General features: G+C 34.0%; 1 protein-coding gene across 9 annotated transcripts; it reads right to left on the bottom strand.

Annotated features, from left to right (window-relative positions):
- Nucleotides 1–411: 411 nt before the first annotated feature.
- On the bottom strand, nt 412–20,156 carry LOC110021267 (phosphopantothenoylcysteine decarboxylase-like). 9 transcript variants are annotated; one of them, XM_020719692.1, is made up of 4 exons: nt 19,940–20,156; nt 16,803–17,191; nt 16,050–16,311; nt 412–901 (listed from the first exon to the last, which is right to left on the bottom strand). In XM_020719692.1, the coding sequence occupies exons 2-4, from the start codon at nt 17,130–17,132 to the stop codon at nt 864–866; spliced, it is 630 nt and encodes a 209-aa protein (XP_020575351.1). In that variant the 5' UTR covers nt 17,133–17,191; nt 19,940–20,156; the 3' UTR covers nt 412–863. The 9 variants fall into 9 exon arrangements, 8 of the variants coding, with proteins under 8 accessions (XP_020575351.1, XP_020575355.1, XP_020575350.1 ...); XM_020719696.1 differs by having other exon boundaries at nt 16,072–16,311; XM_020719691.1 differs by lacking the exon at nt 412–901 and adding an exon at nt 2,278–2,804 and having other exon boundaries at nt 16,803–17,196.
- Between the last annotated feature and the right edge of the window lie 201 nt (nt 20,157–20,357).

The following is a 20,357-nucleotide window of genomic DNA, read 5'->3' as shown; positions in this document are numbered from 1 at the left end:
TTAATTCCTTAAACCCCAATTTGAACCTATCAAAACCTATTTCTTAATCTACTTGCATCGCCCAATGAACTACTTTTCTATCACCCACTACTTTAATCTTTCCCCCACCCCCCTTCCGAGTCATAATGGATCACAACAAATTTAATAGTTCATATGGCCACTATGAAAAGTAAATTATGTTTTGAAAAATAATCATCACATTGATGTTTAAAGATCAATTCTATAGGCATCCTAACATCCTACACATTCAACTTATTCATCACAAGAGAAAGATAAGAAAGATCTACTCATAACACATGAAGAAAACATCACAAATCATCTAACAACAAAACAAATCCACTAAAATTGTGTTTACAAACAGTACAAGACAACATAGAACACAATACTTGGTTTTTTCCCTCAGAAAATAGATGAAAATTTCTCCCCAAAAGATTTCCAGGTGCTCCCCACAATGCTGAGTATATCTCCATACAAAATTCTCTAATTCCTATCTAATCTCTCTAAAAAGGTGGAATATATAAAACCCTAACTTCACACTACGACAAATCTGTCATCCTTCACTTTCCAAGGCTCCAGAATGCTTTCCAATGCTCCCTCGAATTGTTTAAATACACCACAAAACTCCCTAAGTCGTGCTGAAGTAACTACAAAAAACTGCCCAGAAACTAACCAACGCCTTGGCGCCTAAGTTTGCCTGACTGGGTTATGGCGCCTAAGTTTGCTCGACTGGGTTATGGCGCTTAGGCACCCAGTAAACTGGTGCCAAGGCGCTTGGGTGGAGCGCCTTGGCATCCAATGGCTGGTGCCTAGGCGCCAGTTTCTTGGTTCCAATATGCTCTGTTTCGCCTCCACTTCACTTCATTTCAGCTCTTATTCGCTCCATATGTCCTACCTGTTATACCTGCGAGGAAAACAAAAAAAAATATCTTTCTTTAAAGTACAATTTCATCCATAAACAAGTGCAAAATATAAAGCAAATTAAGCAAACTTTAGAACACATCAAAATCCCCTAAACTCAAACGTTACTTGTTCTCAAGTAACACCAGTATTTTTAAAATTAATTTTATTAATTTGAGGAAGTGAGTTTCATTAAAATTATCAACAACTTTGCCTTAGGAATGTCATAGTGTAACTTAAGAAAAAATTTAGTAAATCAGCCTAGAACTAGGATATAAAAAAACTTGTATTCAACTTAGAAATCCTGATTTTCTATCTACTTCGAAAATCATTGATATTTGTCAAATTTAGGATCCTTAGAAGGTATAGAAAATAAAATTAAAATACTCTAATCATAAAGTTTGACTTATACTTTTTGAAATATAAACAAGTTTAAGATTGTAATTATGTCTTTTGCTTTAAGATAATTCAAGTGAATCCAATTTTTAATCAGGCTTCTCCTCCCTTCATATAATTTTTTATTTTTTTTCTTTAGGATCTTTTTCAATTCTTAACACATCTATAGGAGGATTACTATATCTGAGTAGATCTTTAATGATTTTGAATTTCGTTGACATCTACTCAAAGTTAAACCTATCACTCTCCTTCATCTTTAATTTTTTTTTCAAAAATTGAAAGTATTAGTCAAAATAAATTTTTAATAAAGGCTCAATTCTTCTAATAAGATGTAAATATAAGGAATACTAGTTTTTCAAATATACAACTAATTTCTACAATAAATAGTAAAATCATTTTTCTACATGTTATCTACAAAATAACTTAACTCTAGAATAATCTTATTTACATAGAACTTAAAATAAATCTACTATGTCATTCCTATAATTAAAATTAAAGTAATCTAAAGTTAACGCTACATACTTCAAGTCATTTTAGAAACATAACAATTTTAAATGTCGGTTAATGAGGACAAATAAAGTTAAGTTTTTTAAAAAAAAATTTCCCCTCACCCCAAACTTATTTTTAAGCATTTATAACATTCATGACAGAATTTTAAGCAAGGAGAAAATAGAACTGAATTACTTTCTACAACATGAGTCGGTCATAAGAAATATATAGGTATAAACAAAAAATATAAGTATGCAGCAGTAAGTGAATCTCAGTTCAACGTGTTTAACATGAAATTTGCATTAAAAAAACTAAAATATTAAATAGATAAGTTCACATAAAGTCCAAAGCACAGAGCAACAATAAATACTAATACAGTACATCAAAACCAAGAGAGAATGTTTGGTACAATAGAACAAAAAGTAAATACAATAATTCAACAACAAGAAAAATAAAGATATCAGTACATCACATCAATATAAAAATCCACTCATCATCATCATCAACATCACCACCAGCTTCAGCATCAGCTTCCTCCTCTGAATCCTCCTCCATTGCCCTGCTCTGCTCATATAACTGGTATGGAGGATACACAGGGAACTCCACTGTTCAGTCACCCCCAATCCACTGATTTTGCCTATACATTTCTATTTGAGCAGCCCGAAACTGGGCTCGATGGTCAAATCATCTTTTTTTTTTTAATCAAAGTGTGGTAAATGCTCATTGAATCTATACACCTCGCCATATAGAATTGCAGTATCATCCCCTACTCTTTCCAAATGTTGTGCAAAAGTTTCCCTTTGAGTAGGAGGGCGTGATGGATAAAAAGTAGAACTAGGTTGCCCCTTATTTGATCCTTTTCCAGCATTAGCATGCCAACTATATAACTCAATATTTGTTGCCGAGATTGGTTTCGAAGGACGAAGAATCTCCTCACTAGTAACAACTCCTCCCGCAAGTTGACATAATGAAAATAGATGGATGCCCCAAACCAAGTGTTGATCCTATCTCTGTGACATTGACTATATAAAACAAACATTAGTAGGACCTTCCTGGATACAATAATTTAAAAGGGCGCGATTCATCGTTACCTCACTAGTGTTTATCTAAGGAAGTAATTTAGATGAAATGAAGAAATGTCATGCCTTGGATATTCCATTTAATTTAGAGGCTGGAACTTTGATTAGAGCACCCCCAATACCCTTCCACTCTCATCTACCATCAGTTAAAAATTTTATAACTTCATAAAGAAAATCTTTAGTTAAAGGAGTATCAGAATAAGTACAATGAGAGATATTACTCAAAGACAAATATGCATTGATACAAGAGGGGGAAATATCCACATATGTTCCTCTCACAAAAACAAATCCATCTCGTGTTTCAAGTATATTTGATACAAAGGAAAAAATGTTCAACTATATTTGATCCACATATGTTCCTCTCACAAAAACAAATCCATCTCGTGATCTAGACTCAAATAACAATAAATAAGAAAAAAATATCAAGATCATCCCCATGCTCCTCTATAAGCTGATTTATTGACCCCACTTGATGAAAAACAAGATCATATAAAGGAAGTAATATAATTGAGATGGACATGTCCTATGTCCAAGCTCATCATGTCTCTAGTAAATATTTGAGTTCAATTGAGAACTAAGATGTAGTGGACTAATTAATCCAACTACAACTAGAGATCAAATATAAGTCTAGTCAAAACAAGAAGCTAAGGAATCACTACTCTCATGACTCACTGAAATCAAAGCAAGCCATCACAAACCTAAACATCAACAACAACATCAAACAATCCACTCCACAACAAACAATAACACAACACACGATAACAAAAACAAATTTGAGTTGCCTCTCAAGAAACACTTGGTTTAACTTCATCAGCTCGACAAATTCAAATACTCAGGTTGACCCAACTTAAAGACCTTATTAATTATAGAGCAATATGTTCGTTCACTTTAAATACACTACCACTTTTAGGTTATTTAATATCGATTGCACCAAAATGATAAACTTTAATTACAATATATGAACCCGACCACCTGGACTTAAGTTTTCCAGGAAATAATTTCGATCGCGTATTAAAGAGTAAAACCTCATTTCCAAGTTCAAAATATTTTCTAAGTATATTCCGATCATGCCAATTTTTCATCTTTTCTTTATAAATTTTTGCATTTTCATAAGATTTTTGTTTAATTTCATCGAGTTCATTTAGCTGTAATAATCTCATCACCAGCTTCTTTCAAGTTATAATTAAATTTCTTAACAACTCAATAAGCTTTATATTCTAATTTCACTGGTAAATGATAAGGTTTTCCAAAAAATGAGCCTATATTGAGACATTCCTATAGAAGGTTTGTAAGCAGTCCTATAAACTCATAATGCATCGTCTAGCCTAAAAGACCAACCCTTTCTACTATGATTAATAGTTTTTTTTTTCTAAAATCCTCTTTATTTCTCTGTTAGATACTTCTGATAAATCATTTGTTTGATGATGATAAGCTATTGCTTTTTACATTTAATTTCATATTCAGCAACTAACGTCATGATTTTTTTATTCTTAAAATCACTTCCTCCATTACAAATGATCACTCTAGGCATGTCAAATCTACTGAAGATATTTTTTCTTTAAAAAATTAGCTACACTTTGAGCATCACAATTTGAAAGAGCTACTGCCTTAATCCATTTTGAGACGTAGTCCACAGTTATCAAATTATATAAATTTCCAAAAGATGGAACAAATTTCCAAAAGATGGAAGAAATTATCCCATAAAATCTAAACCCCATACATAAAAAATCTCAATCTTCAAAGTAAAGCTTAGGAGCATTACATCTCGCCTAGATATATTGTCTTATATATTCACATCCCTAAACAGAATAGGCCAATAAAATTCAGATTACAAAATCTTAAATGCAATTCTACCAACACAAAAATGTCCCTCAAACTCTGAATCTTGAAAATTTTTAATAATTTTTCGAGTTTTTTTCTAAGAGTACACATCTTCTGATTACTTGATCCTTACACTTTTTTCTACAAATATGAGTCATCCCAAAAGTAAGATCTAACATCATGCATGAACTTTTTCCGTTAGTAGTATGTTAATCCATAGGACATAATATCACTAACAATGAAATTCATTATGTCAGCATACAACAGAATGTGTCAATCAGTAATACATACAGTTGCACGTCAGAAAATTTCTCATTAATTCATCTTCATAAGTGTATGAATTTCTCTAATCTAGTATGGATAAATGATCAACAATTTGATTGTCAGATTATTTCCTATCTACTACTTCGATATCGAACTCTTGCATTAAAAGAACCCATATAATCAATCTTGGTTTAACGTCTTTCTTTGACATAAAATATTTAATAGCAGAAAGATCAGTATGAACAATACATTTGAATCTAATTAAATAAGTTTTTAATTTATCAAATATATATACTATAGTCAATAATTCCTTCTAAGTTGTAGTGTACTTAATTTAAGCTTCATTAGGGATTTTACTGGCATAGTATATAATTTTAAACATTTATCATATCTTTGTTCAAAAAATTATTCCAATAGCATAGTCGCTAGCATCACACATCAACTCAAATCCTCTAGTCAGGTGAGACAAAATAGGAGATGTGATTAATTTTTCTTTCAATATATTGAAAGCATTTAATAAAAATTAAATAAGACAATATTTTCTAAAAGATAACATCAAGGTTTGAAAATTTTGAGGAAATCCTTTATATATCGCTTATAACATCCAACATGTCCCAAAAAATTTCTAACTCCCCTCACAGTAGTAGGTGAAGATAGTTTTTCAATTACTTGAATCTTTGTTGATTCTACTTCTATGTCTTTTTTAGATATTTTATGTTCCTAAACAATACCTCCTACTATCGTGAATTGACATTTTTCTCAATTTGAACAGAAGATTTGTCTCTTCACAATGTTTTAACACATTCGTTAAATGATCTAAACATGAATCAAATGAAGTTTCTAACACTAAGAAATAGTCCATGAAACCTTTAATCACTTTTTTAATCAAATCACATAAAATAGACATCATGAACCTCTGAAAACTTACAGGTGAGTTACATAACACAAATGACATTCTTCTGAAAGCAAAAATCTCATAAGGACTTTTGAATGCAATCTTTTTTTATTCTCAAGAGCTATAAGCATTTAATGATATCCAAAATATCTATCTAGAAAACAAAAGTATCAGTGACCAGCTAGCCTATCCAACATTTGATCCACAGAATCGATAAAGAAAAGTGATCATTCCCAGTGTCTAAATTCAATTCCTGTAACCAATATAAATTCACCACCCATTGACATGTCTGGTAGAAATTAGTTCATTCTGTTCATTTATATATACTGTCACTCCCCCTTTTTTAGGAACTTAGTGAATAAGGGCTAGCCCAAGCACTATCTGATATATGATAGATATTACATGAATCTATCACTTCAATATTTCTTTTTTAACTACTTTCATAATTGGATTTAATCTCTTTTGAGGATCTGCCCGGGATTTATAATTATTTTCCATCAAGATCTTACGCATACAAATAGAGGGACTAATTTTCTTAATATCTATTATGGTCCATCTGAAAACTTTCTTATAATTCCTCAGAATTTTTATTAATTTTTTTATCTTGCAAATGAGTCAAATATGAAGATATAATACCTGATAATGTAGATGACTTCTTTGAGTAAGAATATTTTAATTGTGTAGAAAACATCTTCATCTCAATTTCAATTGTTCATCAACAGAAAGAATAAGAGTTTTACAATTTTCTTTTGTATCTAGAATCTCAAACCTCTCCTGAACAAATTTTAAATCTTCAGTAATCAATATATCCAACTTATCCTGAAAGCCCTTGTCTTGCTCGTTATCAAACTCCAGCTCTACTAATTTAACTTCATAACTTTCTTAAAAATGGCTACTAAACAAATAATCAATTAATTCCATCCAAAAACACGCATCTTCATTTCCTTTAGAAGGATATTTTATAAATTTTAAGACATTAAATGTAACTTCCTGATCATTTACTCATATTAATTCACATTTTTGCACATCTATCATATTTCATCAAGTAGTTAGGAAATGTCTACTTAAAATGATTGTAACTTTTTTATATTCCTTCATATCTAACACAATGAAATCAACAGAGAAGATGAATTCATCCACTTTAACTAAAACCTATTCTATAACCCATTCTGGAGAAATGATCGACCGATCAGCTAATTGAAGGTTTATAGTAGTAGGAGACACTTATCCTAATCCCAATCTTCTGAAAATAGATAGCAGCATAAGGGTTGTACTTGCTCCAAATTTGCATAAAGCTTTTCCAAAAAATATTTCTTTTATTGTGGAGGGAAGAGTAAAGCTCCGAAGTACCATAAGTTTTCGAGGAAGCTTCTTTTGAATTATATCGTTGCACTCTCAACTAAGTGCAATTGTCTCATGATCTCCAAACTTCCTCTTCTTGTTAAGAATATCCTTCATGAACTTTACATAACTGAGCATTTGCTCCAGAGATTCAACTAAAGAAATATTAATAGTTAACTTCTTCAATACTAAAAATTTTAAGAATTATTGATCCTGCTTCTGCTTTCGAAGTCTTTGAGGAAATAGAGATAGTGGTTTTTCTAAGTTAATCTTAGTTGGAGAAACTAGTTTTTCTAATTCCTTGAAAACATTTTCCTCAAGTTTTTCAATTTCCACAATCTCCCTTTCAATCTCAATCTCTTTCCAAACTACATCCTCCAACTCTCTTTTACTTCTTAATTAGACAGCTTTAACATTTTCATTATTCTTCTCCTTAGGGTTTATTTCAGTGTTGCTGGGAGAAGTTCCTTAGGGCATATTGCTAAGTGAGTTAGCAATTTGTCCCAATTGGTTCTCTATATTGCTTATTGTTGCACCTTGACTTTGTAGTTGATTCCCCATTTGTAAAACAACCTCCTCCAAAGATAACTTCTTCTCTTTAAATTGTGGATTATTGTTAAAATCTGATGGATAAGAATGTCTATAGTTGGTACTACCCTGATTATTTCAATTTCCTAAAAGATCTACTTGGTCATTTTCCCATTGTTGGTTTCGCCACCTTAATTGTTATTCCAGTTAAAATTATGATGATTCTTCCAACCTGGGTTATAGAAATTGGAATAAGGGTTGTTGGTTTGTTGTTAATTGCATTTAAGGTCTCAAATGATGAATTGTTAGAATCAACCATTTGTTCAAATGAATTTTTCTCAATTACTGAACATACATGAGGTTGGCTCATTCCAAATTGACCTGGTTTCCTTGATATTGCTGCTACTGAGAAGTATGAATTGAAAGCACATCAGTATCATGCACACTAGCTTCCTTTCTAAGATTTATCCTTTTAGAAGGTCATTGAAAATTATTTGTAGTCATCTCTTCAATCAAAGAGTAAGCCTCATCAAATGACTTCGATATAAGTGAACCATCAACAACAGTATCAATAATAGATCTAAGGGATCATGCCAAACTATTGTAAAAAATTTGAATAATTAATCAATCGGACAGAGCGTGATGTAGACACTTCCTAAGAAGTTCCTTAAGGGTCTGTTTGGGGCAGCTGCAGCTTATCGATAATCGGCTGATAAGCAACTGATCTGGATAAACTGTTAATCAGTAGTTGATCCGGATAAGATGGCTGATTGTTTGGATTGTGTGTTTGGAAAACAGTTGTTTCTGGATAAATGATCATTCTGCCCCTGTGCAGTAAAGCTGCTTGCAACAGAACTATAAGTGATGAATCAATCAAAGAAGCGATAAAATGAGAACATTATAATGTGTAGTTTTTAAAGTGCTGAAAACTTTAAATTTGGTCAAAGACAAAAGCACGATACCACATATTACATATTCAATTGAAATTTAACTAAAAAAATGCATAAATAATATGATTTATGTGTTATGCATGTAAAGGTATGCATGTAAATCTCATGTAAATCTTCCTTTTCATAATAATATCACACTCCTAACTCCTAGGCATATATGTTAACAGCAATTATATAATAACCAAATTATAAAGCTTTATGCAAATTATTTGAACATTCATACCCATTTAATAAAACACTTTATCTTGCAAATAAAAAAAAGTCCAGGCGAAATATGTAAATAAACTGATATAGTAATAATTCAGAGATGAGCTGAAGCCAATAAGATATAATGTAATCCTCTGTTCTCTTCCCTCTCCCTCAACACCCTTGTTGTTGCATGCGAGCTCCGTTCATGCTTGCCGCTGCGACACTAGCCCTCTGACCATGTGGTAGCTTACCGTCGCACGACTCGGAGAGACCTCTCACGCCAAAGTGAAATCCTCCTATTCTTCTCGCCGACCTTCATCTGCTCACCATTGGCAAAGGGTTTGGTAAGCTCGACAGGCTCTACATCAGAGACTCTTCATTTCCGATCCGAGCCGTCGCGGTGGGCTCTGATGAACTCGATTTCTCACAAACGATCGGTGGGTTATTATTTCCTCCGCTTCCAAACATTTTCCTACACCCCAATCGCATGTCGTCTCCGACTGCGAGTTCTATGAACTGGATCGCCCTCGCTCGGGGTGTCAAGGGCAACAGGGCAAAGTCACAACAACAAACGCATGTCGTTATAACAAAATATAACGCAAATTCTAAGAAAATTGCTAAGTGTAAATTTGGACCATCAGACAGGATTCCCCCAAATTGGTTGTTCTGCGTCATTTGGATAATAACAGGTTTCAATTCAAATATATTAGCTTATATGATAGGAGTTTGAATACTTAAGTGAATTTCATATGTCATAGGATTATCGTAATCCCTTAATGATCTATGTCTGTTACGATGCTCATTAATTAATATTTTATTATCTATATTGTTTCGTTGAATATTCATCATTTTTTTTCTACAAGGTCGTGAAAACTTTTATGTTTTCTAATTTTTCTAATAGTCCTCTCTAGTTTTGAATCGTAGGGTACAAGACTTGCAAGTCCTGCACTACACATACACAACTAAAGTTTCAACTAGTAAATTTAGCACAAACACACTTGACAAATACTCGAAAATAACTTTTTTTTCTTTTCAAAACAAACAAACAAATACTTACACAATGAACTACAATACAATTTTCTAAATCTAAGTCTTTTAGGCTCAACTAAAAGTCTCCTAAAGTTCTTTACCGTCGTTCCCTAACAACAACATCAAAAAACTTGATTCTACCCCAGCTATTATCACAATAATGTAAGTCCCTGGAAACAGCACCAGAAACTTGATCTGCTCTCTAACAATTTGATTAAGTTCTTAAATTTAGATATTCTTGCATAATGGGGTTTCTCACGCAAGTATATGTATCGTTTTAATAATATATGGCTCTATTAAGTCCAGATTGATGATCCTACACAGAACGAGATAATGAATCCTTTAAGAAAAGTTCTATTATAGTACTTTTAGGTCTTAGCTTGGAATTGTGATTAGGTCAAAGTTCTACCAACTACTCCATTACTTCAATTAATTCTAATGTTAAAACCTACCCAATTTAATTGAATCAGTGATTATCAAGATATAAATATAACTAGTGACAAATAGAAGCAATCCTCTAATTTACCCTTTCCCGAGTGCATAAAGTAGTTTGGTTAAACTGGTTTTAATTCCTTAAACACCAATTTGAACTCATCAAAGTCTATTTCCTTATCTATTTACATCGCTCTATAGACTACTTTTCCTTCACCCACTAGTTTAGTGTGAATAATCTAATCGTTCATCCATCACTCTTCCGAGTCATAATAGATCACAACAAATTTTAACAGTTCATATGACCAATATGAAAAGTAAATTATGTTTTAAAGAATACTCATCACATTAATGTTTAAAGATCCATTTTATAAGCATCCTAACATCCTACGCATTCAACTTATTCATCACAAGAGAAATGTATAAAAGATCTACTCACAGCACGTAAAGAAAGCACAACAATCCATCATGTTATACAAAGCAAATCCACTAGATATGTGTTTACAAACAATACAAGAAAATAGAGAACACAATACTTAGCTTTTTTCCTTGAGAAAAAAAATAAAAATTCCTCCTTAAAACGTTTTCAAGAGCTCCTTGCAATGTTGAGTATATCCCCTTATAGAATTCTCTCCAAGAAAGTGAAAAATACAAAACCCTAACTTTAGACTACGACACCTCTGCCTTCCTTCACTTTTCAAGGCTTCAGAATGCTTTCCAATGCTCCCCAAGTCGTGCCTACGTAACTGCAGAAAACTGTCCAGAAACTAGCCAGCGCCTTGGCGCAAAAGCGTCGGCCTCTCAATTTACCCGACTGGGTTATGGCGACTAGGCTCCCAGTAAGCTGGCGCCAAGATGCTTGGTGGAGGGCCTTGGCGCTTAAGCACCAGACTACTGGTTCCAATATGCTCTGTTTCGCTCCATTTTAACTCCTCTTCGCTCCATATGTCATACCTATTATACATACAATAAAAACACAATACATTTCTTTAAAGTGCAATTTCATCCATAAACAGGTGCAAAATATAAAGAAAATTAAACATGTTTTATAACACGTCAACATACAAGCAGTAAACATAAACATATTATTTATGTATTTATTACATTCAATTCAGTATACTGTATAAATCATATATCAAATGCATGAGAATAAGTAGCTACATCATTCAGAACATAATGATTATTAAAGAAAAGAAAAAAAATATCTCAATCAAAATAAAGCATGCTCAACTGTCATTATCTGCTAAATATATGTGAAGAAATAAATTACTAGCATAGATTAATAATACAAGTACTCACCTCGATGACAAATGATATGTTTACTCTTAACTTGTATAGTTTTATCAAATTATCACCTATAAAATATAAACTCTATAATTATTACTTTATTTAATTGAGTTTTAATTCAATTATCAATTATTGTTGTATTGTACTATATTAAAATTAAGATTTCAATACTTTAATTTTTAAGTCTAATTACTGCAAACAAAATTAATATTAAATATTATTTATTATTTATACATTTAAAATTAAAACCCTAATTTTTCTTTAGTACATGAATAAAATTCACTTAACTTAATGTTATATATATATATATATATATTACTTATTAAATAACTTAATAAAACTACATTTATCCTTGTATAAGAACCATGTTCCCACACGCAAGTCCCTTTCCCTGTCTGCTCTTGTGGTTGCGATACTTGGCTCCTCTTCAACACAGAGCAGCTGTTGAAATTAAAAATAATGCAAAATAAAGTGGAATATTTAATTATTTCATTGATATGAACGGGGGTAAAAATAACCCTTACAAAAATCCTATAATAGAAAAAATATTTAAAAAGAAATGATATGAAAGATAAAAGATATCATTTAATATCTCCAATAATCAATTCATATTAATTAATAAGAGATATATGAAATAGCATAAATAGGAAAACTAAAATAAGAATGGAAATAACTCTGTAATATAAGGAAATAATTTATTCCTCATAACTTCTTACATGAATAAATTATTTCTTATTATAATTCGTAACACTCCCCCTCAAGTTGAAACATTGTTAAAATATCAAACAATGGGCGATGAATATCCTGTGAAGTAGAACTTAAAGACTTTATCTTGTATTGTGATTGTTTTGGCAACAGTTACTGCAATGTTTGTAAGTAGGCAAAAGATTCCTACAGATAATGTTCCAGGGGAGTTTGCAGGTAAGTAGACATTAGTGGTTGCAGTTCTTGCAGTGTCTGTAGGTAGAAAAAAAAACTCCTATTAGTATTGCTGCAGGGAATTTGCAGGGAAGTAGACAACTTTGATTGTCTTTGACTGTAGTTCATGCAGTGTCTGTAGATAAACTAAAAACCCCTACAGGTAATGATGTGGGGAAGTTTGACCTACAGGAAAACTCAAAGTTTTGTCTGTCATGTGTTTCGACTTAGAGAGATGCAGAGGAGTTTGCACAAAAGTAGACAACTGCGATTGTCTTTTGACTACAGTTTCTGCAGTGCATATAAGAAGACTCAAAGTTTAGACTTCGCTGAATTTTGAGATTTGTATGTCATGTGTTTCGACTTAGAGATAATATAGATTGGTTTTGGCAGCAGGGATGAAACCAACGAAGAAGGGAATGTAGGTTGGTTGTTTGGATTCCATTCAAGGATAAATCCAATCTCGCCTCACCAATGTTGAACTTCTCCTCTTCGGTTAGGAGTGCCACAGGAGAGAAAATCCCACTCTCCGAACATCTATGACGATCTATGGCAGCCTTCCAATTGGGAATTTCACAAGAGAGAAAAAGAATAAATCACACGCAGCAAATTCTGCTAACAAAGAAAGCAACAGGAGAAAGAACGGCTGGAAACACAACTCCCTCTAACACTTAAGCAGGGAAGAAAAAATATTGCAGGAGAAAGGGCTGTCGATGGATCCGACTGCAAGACCCAATGCTGAATTTTTGTGGTAGAGCAACAGGAAATGACGTGAAGCAGTGCTGGATTTCAAGGGAAAAAAACAGTGTTGTTTCCTGCGACTGGGAAGGACAGTATAAAAAGACTACTTTGTTTCCTGTGGGAAAGTTCTTCGGGTAAGAACATTGTGAAGGCCTTCCAGGGAAGAACAGCGGAAGAGTCTTGCAGCTGGGAAAGACAACAAAGAAGTCATCGGTACACAACTTATCAGAGAAGGGTCGCCAAGCGAGAGCCGGTCGACAGAGGTCCGACTGAAATCTTGCCAAGAAAGGCCTCCGGTGAGAGGGTGGCAGTAATCCATGGTTGTTTGCCCAAACAATATATCCTCGATAAGGATCTCAAGCATGTTGTCACTGTAGATGCGCTCCTGTCTCGCGACAAGAAGGTCCGACAAAGTAATCCCGGGATCGACTCTTTAGTGAAGAGAGATCTGGCGGCCAAAACTACGTGCCAGAAGGATCGGCGACAGAAACCTTTAGAAAACTGATATGGGGGAACTGGCGACATTTAGGGTGAAAAAAGATGGCAGCTAGAGGAACCGATGGTTATAGATTTTCTGGAGGTCGACAGAGTCGAAGCTTGCGGTTCAGGAAGGGCCGACCAACAGTAAAAGCTTGCAGAGAGAAGAAAAAAATCATTGTTTCAAATAACAAGAAGACGTGAAGCAGTGCTGGATTTCAAGGGAAAAAAACAGTGTTGTTTCCTGCGACTGGGAAGAACAGTATAAAAAGACTACTTTGTTTCCTGTGAGAAAGTTCTTCGGGTAAGAACATTGTGAAGGTCTTCCAGGGAAGAACAGCAGAACAGTCTTGCAACTGGGAAAGACAACAAAGAAGTCATCGGTACACAACTTATCAGAGAAGGGTCGCCAAGCGAGAGCCGGTCGACAGAGGTCCGACTGAAATCTTGCCAAGAAAGGCCTCCGGTGAGAGGGTGGCAGTAATCCATGGTTGTTTGCCCAAACAATATATCCTCGATAAGGATCTCAAGCATGTTGTCACTGTAGATGCGCTCCTGTCTCGCGACAAGAAGGTCCGACAAAGTAATCCCGGGATCGACTCTTTAGTGAAGAGAGATCTGGCGGCCAAAACTACGTGCCAGAAGGATCGGCGACAGAAACCTTTAGAAAACTGATATGGGGGAACTGGCGACATTTAGGGTGAAAAAAGATGGCAGCTAGAGGAACCGATGGTTATAGATTTTCTGGAGGTCGACAGAGTCGAAGCTTGCGGTTCAGGAAGGGCCGACCAACAGTAAAAGCTTGCAGAGAGAAGAAAAAAATCATTGTTTCAAATAACAAGAAGACGTGAAGCAGTGCTGGATTTCAAGGGAAAAAAACAGTGTTGTTTCCTGCGACTGGGAAGAACAGTATAAAAAGACTACTTTGTTTCCTGTGAGAAAGTTCTTCGGGTAAGAACATTGTGAAGGCCTTCCAGGGAAGAACAGCGGAAGAGTCTTGCAGCTGGGAAAGACAACAAAGAAGTCATCGGTACACAACTTATCAGAGAAGGGTCGCCAAGCGAGAGCCGGTCGACAGAGGTCCGACTGAAATCTTGCCAAGAAAGGCCTCCGGTGAGAGGGTGGCAGTAATCCATGGTTGTTTGCCCAAACAATATATCTTCAATAAGGATCTCAAGCATGTTGTCACTGTAAATGCGCTCCTGTCTCGCGACAAGAAGGTCCGACAATGTAATCCCGGGATCGACTCTTTAGTGAAGAGAGATCTGGCGGCTAAAACTACGTGCCAGAAGGATCGGCGACAGAAACCTTTAGAGAACTGATATGGGGGAACTGGCGACATTTAGGGTGAAAAAAGATGGCAGCTAGAGGAACCGATGGTTATATATTTTCTAGAGGCCGACAGAGTCGAAGCTTCCGGTTCAGTAAGGGCCTACCAACAGTAAAAGCTTGCAGGGAGAAGAAAAAAATTGTTGTTTCAAATAACAAGATGAGCGCCTCTCCTTTCAAGCACAGAGGACGACATGAAGGGAGTCCGATAATTTTCAAAAGAAGAACGGTGGGTAGAGTACAGAATTAAACTCTAATACTATGTTGAAATTCAGAATAATGCAGAATAAAGTAAAACACTTAATTATTTCATTGATATGAACGAGGGTATAAATAACCCTTACAAGAATCCTATCATAGAAAAAATAATAAAAAGTAAATAATATGAAAAGAAAGATATATCGCTCAATATCTCCAATAATCAATTCATATTAATTATTAAGAGATATATGAAATAACATAAAATAAGAAAACAAATAATTCTTAATCCAAAGAAATAAATATAAAATAGGAAAGGAAATATCTCCTTAATCTAAGGAAATAATTTATTCCTCATAACTTCTTACAGGAATAAATTATTTCCTATTATAACTTGATAAAATTACCTTTTCTCCTTGTTTAAGAATCGTGTTCCCGCACACAAGTCCCTTTCCTTGTCTGCTCTTGTGGTTGCGTGCGATAATTGACTCCTCTTCAACACAGAGCAGCAAGCCGAAGTCCTTCCTTCCCGAGTTCGGTTTATCCTCTCTTTCTACCTTCCCATAGAAAACTCGCATCCCTCCACCTCCCTTTTCTCTTCTTAAGTGGTTTGTATTTAAATGCCCCAATTTATAATTAACTAGGCTCTATTGAAACTCAAACTGGATAAGAAAACTAAAAAACAAACTTATAACAAGATTCTAATCCCAGGTAATCTTCAAACATGAGTTAAACTCGAGAAGAGTAAGAGTAATTACTCCGTTGGACTTGATTCATTTACAATCCTACCTTTAGTTAAGGAGAGCACTACCGTATTATAGATGGTAGAAGGCTCAGCCATGGCACCATTTCCATAATCTCCACAAGCCAATCTCTTTGTCATAGGGGGAATCATGGTTATCCCAAGCTGACAAATTGAATGAAGATGATTCTTCGTAAAAGGATTGTTCCACATGAAAGTATTCATGGCGGGTGCAATGTACAGAGGTTTGCTGTAATCCCAAGCTCTTACAATGTTTGTCAGCAGGTTGTCGGATAATCCTCCTGCAATCTAAGAGAAAATTTGAAACAAATTTTATGAACCAGAGACAAATAAAACGGTATTGCTGACAAAAAGGCATCATGACACAGGAAAATGGATGATGCTCTACTAATGCTAGAAGTTAAGAGCCTCCTTGGAAGCAGTTTTTTTTAGATATATTTGTTTTTTACATTCATATAACCAAATCTTTTATATCACATCAAAAATATCACCATTTTAACTTTTAAAAAGTGAAATGTACCTTTTCAAGCCTAGTTAAGATGGTAGGTACGTAAAAATTGAAATTAGTTATGTAAATACATAGCAATTTAGTGGTATGCATCTAAAAACAAACCCAACTTGTTTTTAAAAACACTCAAAATAACTAAAAATTATTTTGAGTATTTAAAAAATCATTGGTCTATTTTCAAAATAACAAACATTATTTATTTAGTATCAAAATCTAAACAAAAAACACAAAAATATAAAATAGAAAATTAAAAAATGGTCCCTAAATGTACCTTGGCTAGCGTATTTGCTGACAATGGTGCTATAACCATACAATCTGCCCATTTTCGCAGCTCGATGTGCAGCACTTCATCGCTTGGCTTCTTCCAAGAAGACAATTCATCCTCATCTGTGTAAAGCACAACATTCTCTGGAAATGAAGCTTTATCTATGAAGTGTAAAGATGATTGAGTCATAACAGCTTTAACTTCAGCCCATTCTGTAAAAGAGCAGCAAAGAGCTTGGAACTTAATTGCGGCTACACTTCCAGAAGCAGCAATGAGGATCTTAGGTTTCGATGGTTTTACTGAAAAAACATCCTCATTCATCTGATTCTCCGTCATTATTTTAGTTATTCTTTAGAACCTTCTTAGATGTCACGAGGGGCTATACAGGGCTACCACTGCACTATCAGCAAAGGAAAAATTAGCTCAGCTGAAATATAGACGTGAAAATCAATCAAAAGATAATAATAATAGAAAGAAAAAATAAATTACGGGCTGTTTGGGATCACTTTATTTTTTATCTTTTATTTTTTTGTTGGATATTTAATTTGAAGAAAAACATGTTTGATAATAGTGGATAACATCTAAATATTATTTAGAGTATTTTTTTTAAATATGTTAATACGTTAAAAACTCAAGTTTTTTTTGAAAATATCATTGGTTTAATTTTTATATGTTTTTATTTTTTTTTAAAATAACTAATTCAATTAAATATGCATTTATTTAAATTAAAACAAAAACAGAACAAAACAAAAAATAAAAAAATGAAAAACAGAAAATAAAAATGATCCCAATTTGCCTCTGAAAAATGCACTAAACAAGCATCATTTTAAAAATAAAAGTAAAAAAAAAATAAACAAAAAACAACAATGATCCCAAACAAAGCCCTGAGTATTTATTTCCAAAATAACACCTTTTCTGTTTGATAGGACGAGGAAAGATTATGACAGATTTCTTGAGCAAATAAGAATTGCATGGTATGTATGTAAATTTTTCTTGGAAAACTTACAGAGAGGAGAATGAGAATGTTCTAGCCTCTGTAACATCCGATGTGAAAAGGAAAAGATTAAGTGTTTAAAACTAATATTTCATAAATTTTAGCATGGAAATAGAGATTGCCTGCAGCTTCTTTATAACTAACTACATTTCTCTCCATCTTAATTGATGAACACAAAACGCGTGATAAACATGAAGCATTTTAACTGGTTATCTGAATGCACTTCTAATTCTACAACCACTATAACATTCTGAAGATAGCTCAAATAACTTTTGTCATATGCCATGTATGCATGCATTATCACCCCCCATTAACACACTATACATGTTATAGCAACAACTCTCACCCATCAAGATATTGTCCGCTTTAGCCTAATCGCCCCAAGTTTTTGTCCCATTGGTCGTCCAACTTCCAGGGAAGTCACCCCATCCCAAAAGTGCTCCCGTACAAGCATGCTTAACTTTAGAGTTTCTAATGAAATTACAATTGTAGCACCGAAAGTCACTTCAATGTTTAAGAGTTCAGCTTCATTCTATTTAAGGGGTTTCACAATACAATGATTCCAAAGCAATTCTCTCAAAAACCATATAACAATAAAGCATATTATATAAAACATTCTCCCCATGTATCATGTTTCCAGGCATGCATTTCTTCTCAGTTGGATAAAAGATTTAGAATTCTGAAAACTTGAGCTCAAGCAAAAACATCAGTTCAGAAACATGCCGTTGGATAAATTTAACGGTGAAAGATGAATGTGAAGTAGTAACTTCTAACAAGACATATTCTAATTTCTCAAACTAATAAGGAAATTTGATTTGCCCAACGAACTTTAAGAGATGGATATGGTGGTGGTTGCCTGCACTAGAGTTACTCGAATGGCACTCTGATGTGGTTTGTTCCACATAAATGGATCCATCGTGCCTTTTCTAAGGTTACGGGGAGGGACAGAGGACCATAGTACCCGAGGAGATAAGATTATAAACATTTCAAGTTTGAACTGCATTCTAGTTCCTTATAACAAAGCTCGTTACTTGTAACTCAGCTTTTACAAACCTTCGAAATATGCATTAACTCAACAAATTTAATGCATAATCTACACGAAGCTTCACAGTACTGTCAAATGAACTAAAAAGCTAGCTATTATGTGGCATTTCGCTTCCAACATGGTTCAAGTGCATCCGTCTGGCACTTATAAATTTATAAACAGTAGTTCTTTATCTAGAATCATATGAAAATTGAACAGATTCATAAACTTCTGATTTGGTCATATCAATTAATTTAGCAGAAGTCCCTACAAATATACTTTTTTCCCATTTCTATAAATGACAGAATGGATCAAGATTACGGGGTTTGTTTTGCTGCTCCGCTCCTTCGGGTTTTAACAGAGTTGCAGAAGTTGGAGCTCTTCGTCGGTTTTATTGAATTCTATCGAAATCGTCCTCATAACTCGATTTTATCAAAACCAGGGGAAATAGAGTTTTACGGGATTTCCTCGCCATTTCTAGTCACTCTTCTCCCTGTCGCTCCTCTCTTTCATAGCGGCAGCATTACTAGCCCTAATTTCTTTGGGAGTTTGGAATCGACAATCTAACGGGCCTTTATTCTTTTTTCAGAGTATCCAGCAATTTTTTTCCCAAGCTACGAACCCTTGACTAGAGGGTTGTATTTTAGCGTTTCAACTGGAAATTTTTTGGCGGAATCTTCATTTCTTAAATGCTTTATTTAAATCCAAATCTCTCTAAATCCCAAATTCTAAACAGCCAGATATTTGACAGGATTTAAAAACTAAACAAACTGTTCTGCGCCATCATAGATTACTAAATCCTACGTTAACCCATCATAATTTACGAAATCTGCTTGTACATTTCACCAAAACAGGTTTTCATAAAACTGATTTCGAATCAAACAGTCCCTAAGAAAAACTGAAAATAGACTTCATGAAGAAAAATCATAGGGTTCGATAGATGCCATTCATCGGTTAAATCACATGAAACAATGGAAGGGACATCAAATTAGCCCAAGCAAGAGCAAATGCTTCTGAAATAAAGAAGACGTAATTAATTGTAGAATAGATGGAAACAAAACGACAATTTCTAGCCAGTTTAAAACCAAGAAGATGGATTACAGGAAGGGCCATCGAGAGACTCACCGAGCAAACAAAAAATTTGAACGCCACGCCGCTGCTAGAGCGAAACAGAGGCCTCCGGTGAATGCCCTAATAGCGAGAAACAGGAGGGATAGTGGAGGGCATTGTAGGGGTGAGAACCTGAGAACAGAAAGCCGAAGAAGTCAAAAATGGGGGAAACATCTTCTTCGAATTCTCCTTAAATTGTGCTCATCTCAACCATTCTGTCAGAAGTTTTGGAAATTCAATTTTAACACAGTTGAAATCTTAAGAAATTTTTTGACTTAATATGGATTAAATTTTATTATTTTTTGATAAATTATATGACTAATTATTTTAGGTTTTAAATTTTAAGTCAAGGGGTGATTTTTTATTTTATTTTATGAATATTGGGGTTCAATAAATTCTCAATTTAACTGCTTGTAATGCAGTTGATGTTCTT

This window comes from Phalaenopsis equestris, unplaced genomic scaffold (assembly GCF_001263595.1).
Source record: "Phalaenopsis equestris unplaced genomic scaffold, ASM126359v1 Scaffold000125, whole genome shotgun sequence".
Classification (NCBI taxonomy): domain Eukaryota; kingdom Viridiplantae; phylum Streptophyta; class Magnoliopsida; order Asparagales; family Orchidaceae; genus Phalaenopsis; species Phalaenopsis equestris.
This window is presented reverse-complemented; position numbering and strand designations above follow the sequence as displayed.

Coding starts and splice junctions, on each gene's coding strand:
- LOC110021267 (XM_020719691.1), bottom strand. CDS start 17,132: ATGACGGAGAATCAGATGAATGAGGATGTTTTTTCAGTAAAACCATCG. Junction 16,312..16,802: donor CAGCAAATACGCTAGCCAAG/GTACATTTAGGG, acceptor ATTTTCTCTTAG/ATTGCAGGAGGATTATCCGA. Junction 2,805..16,049: donor AGTGCTCTCCTTAACTAAAG/GTAGGATTGTAA, acceptor TGTTTTATATAG/TCAATGTCACAGAGATAGGA.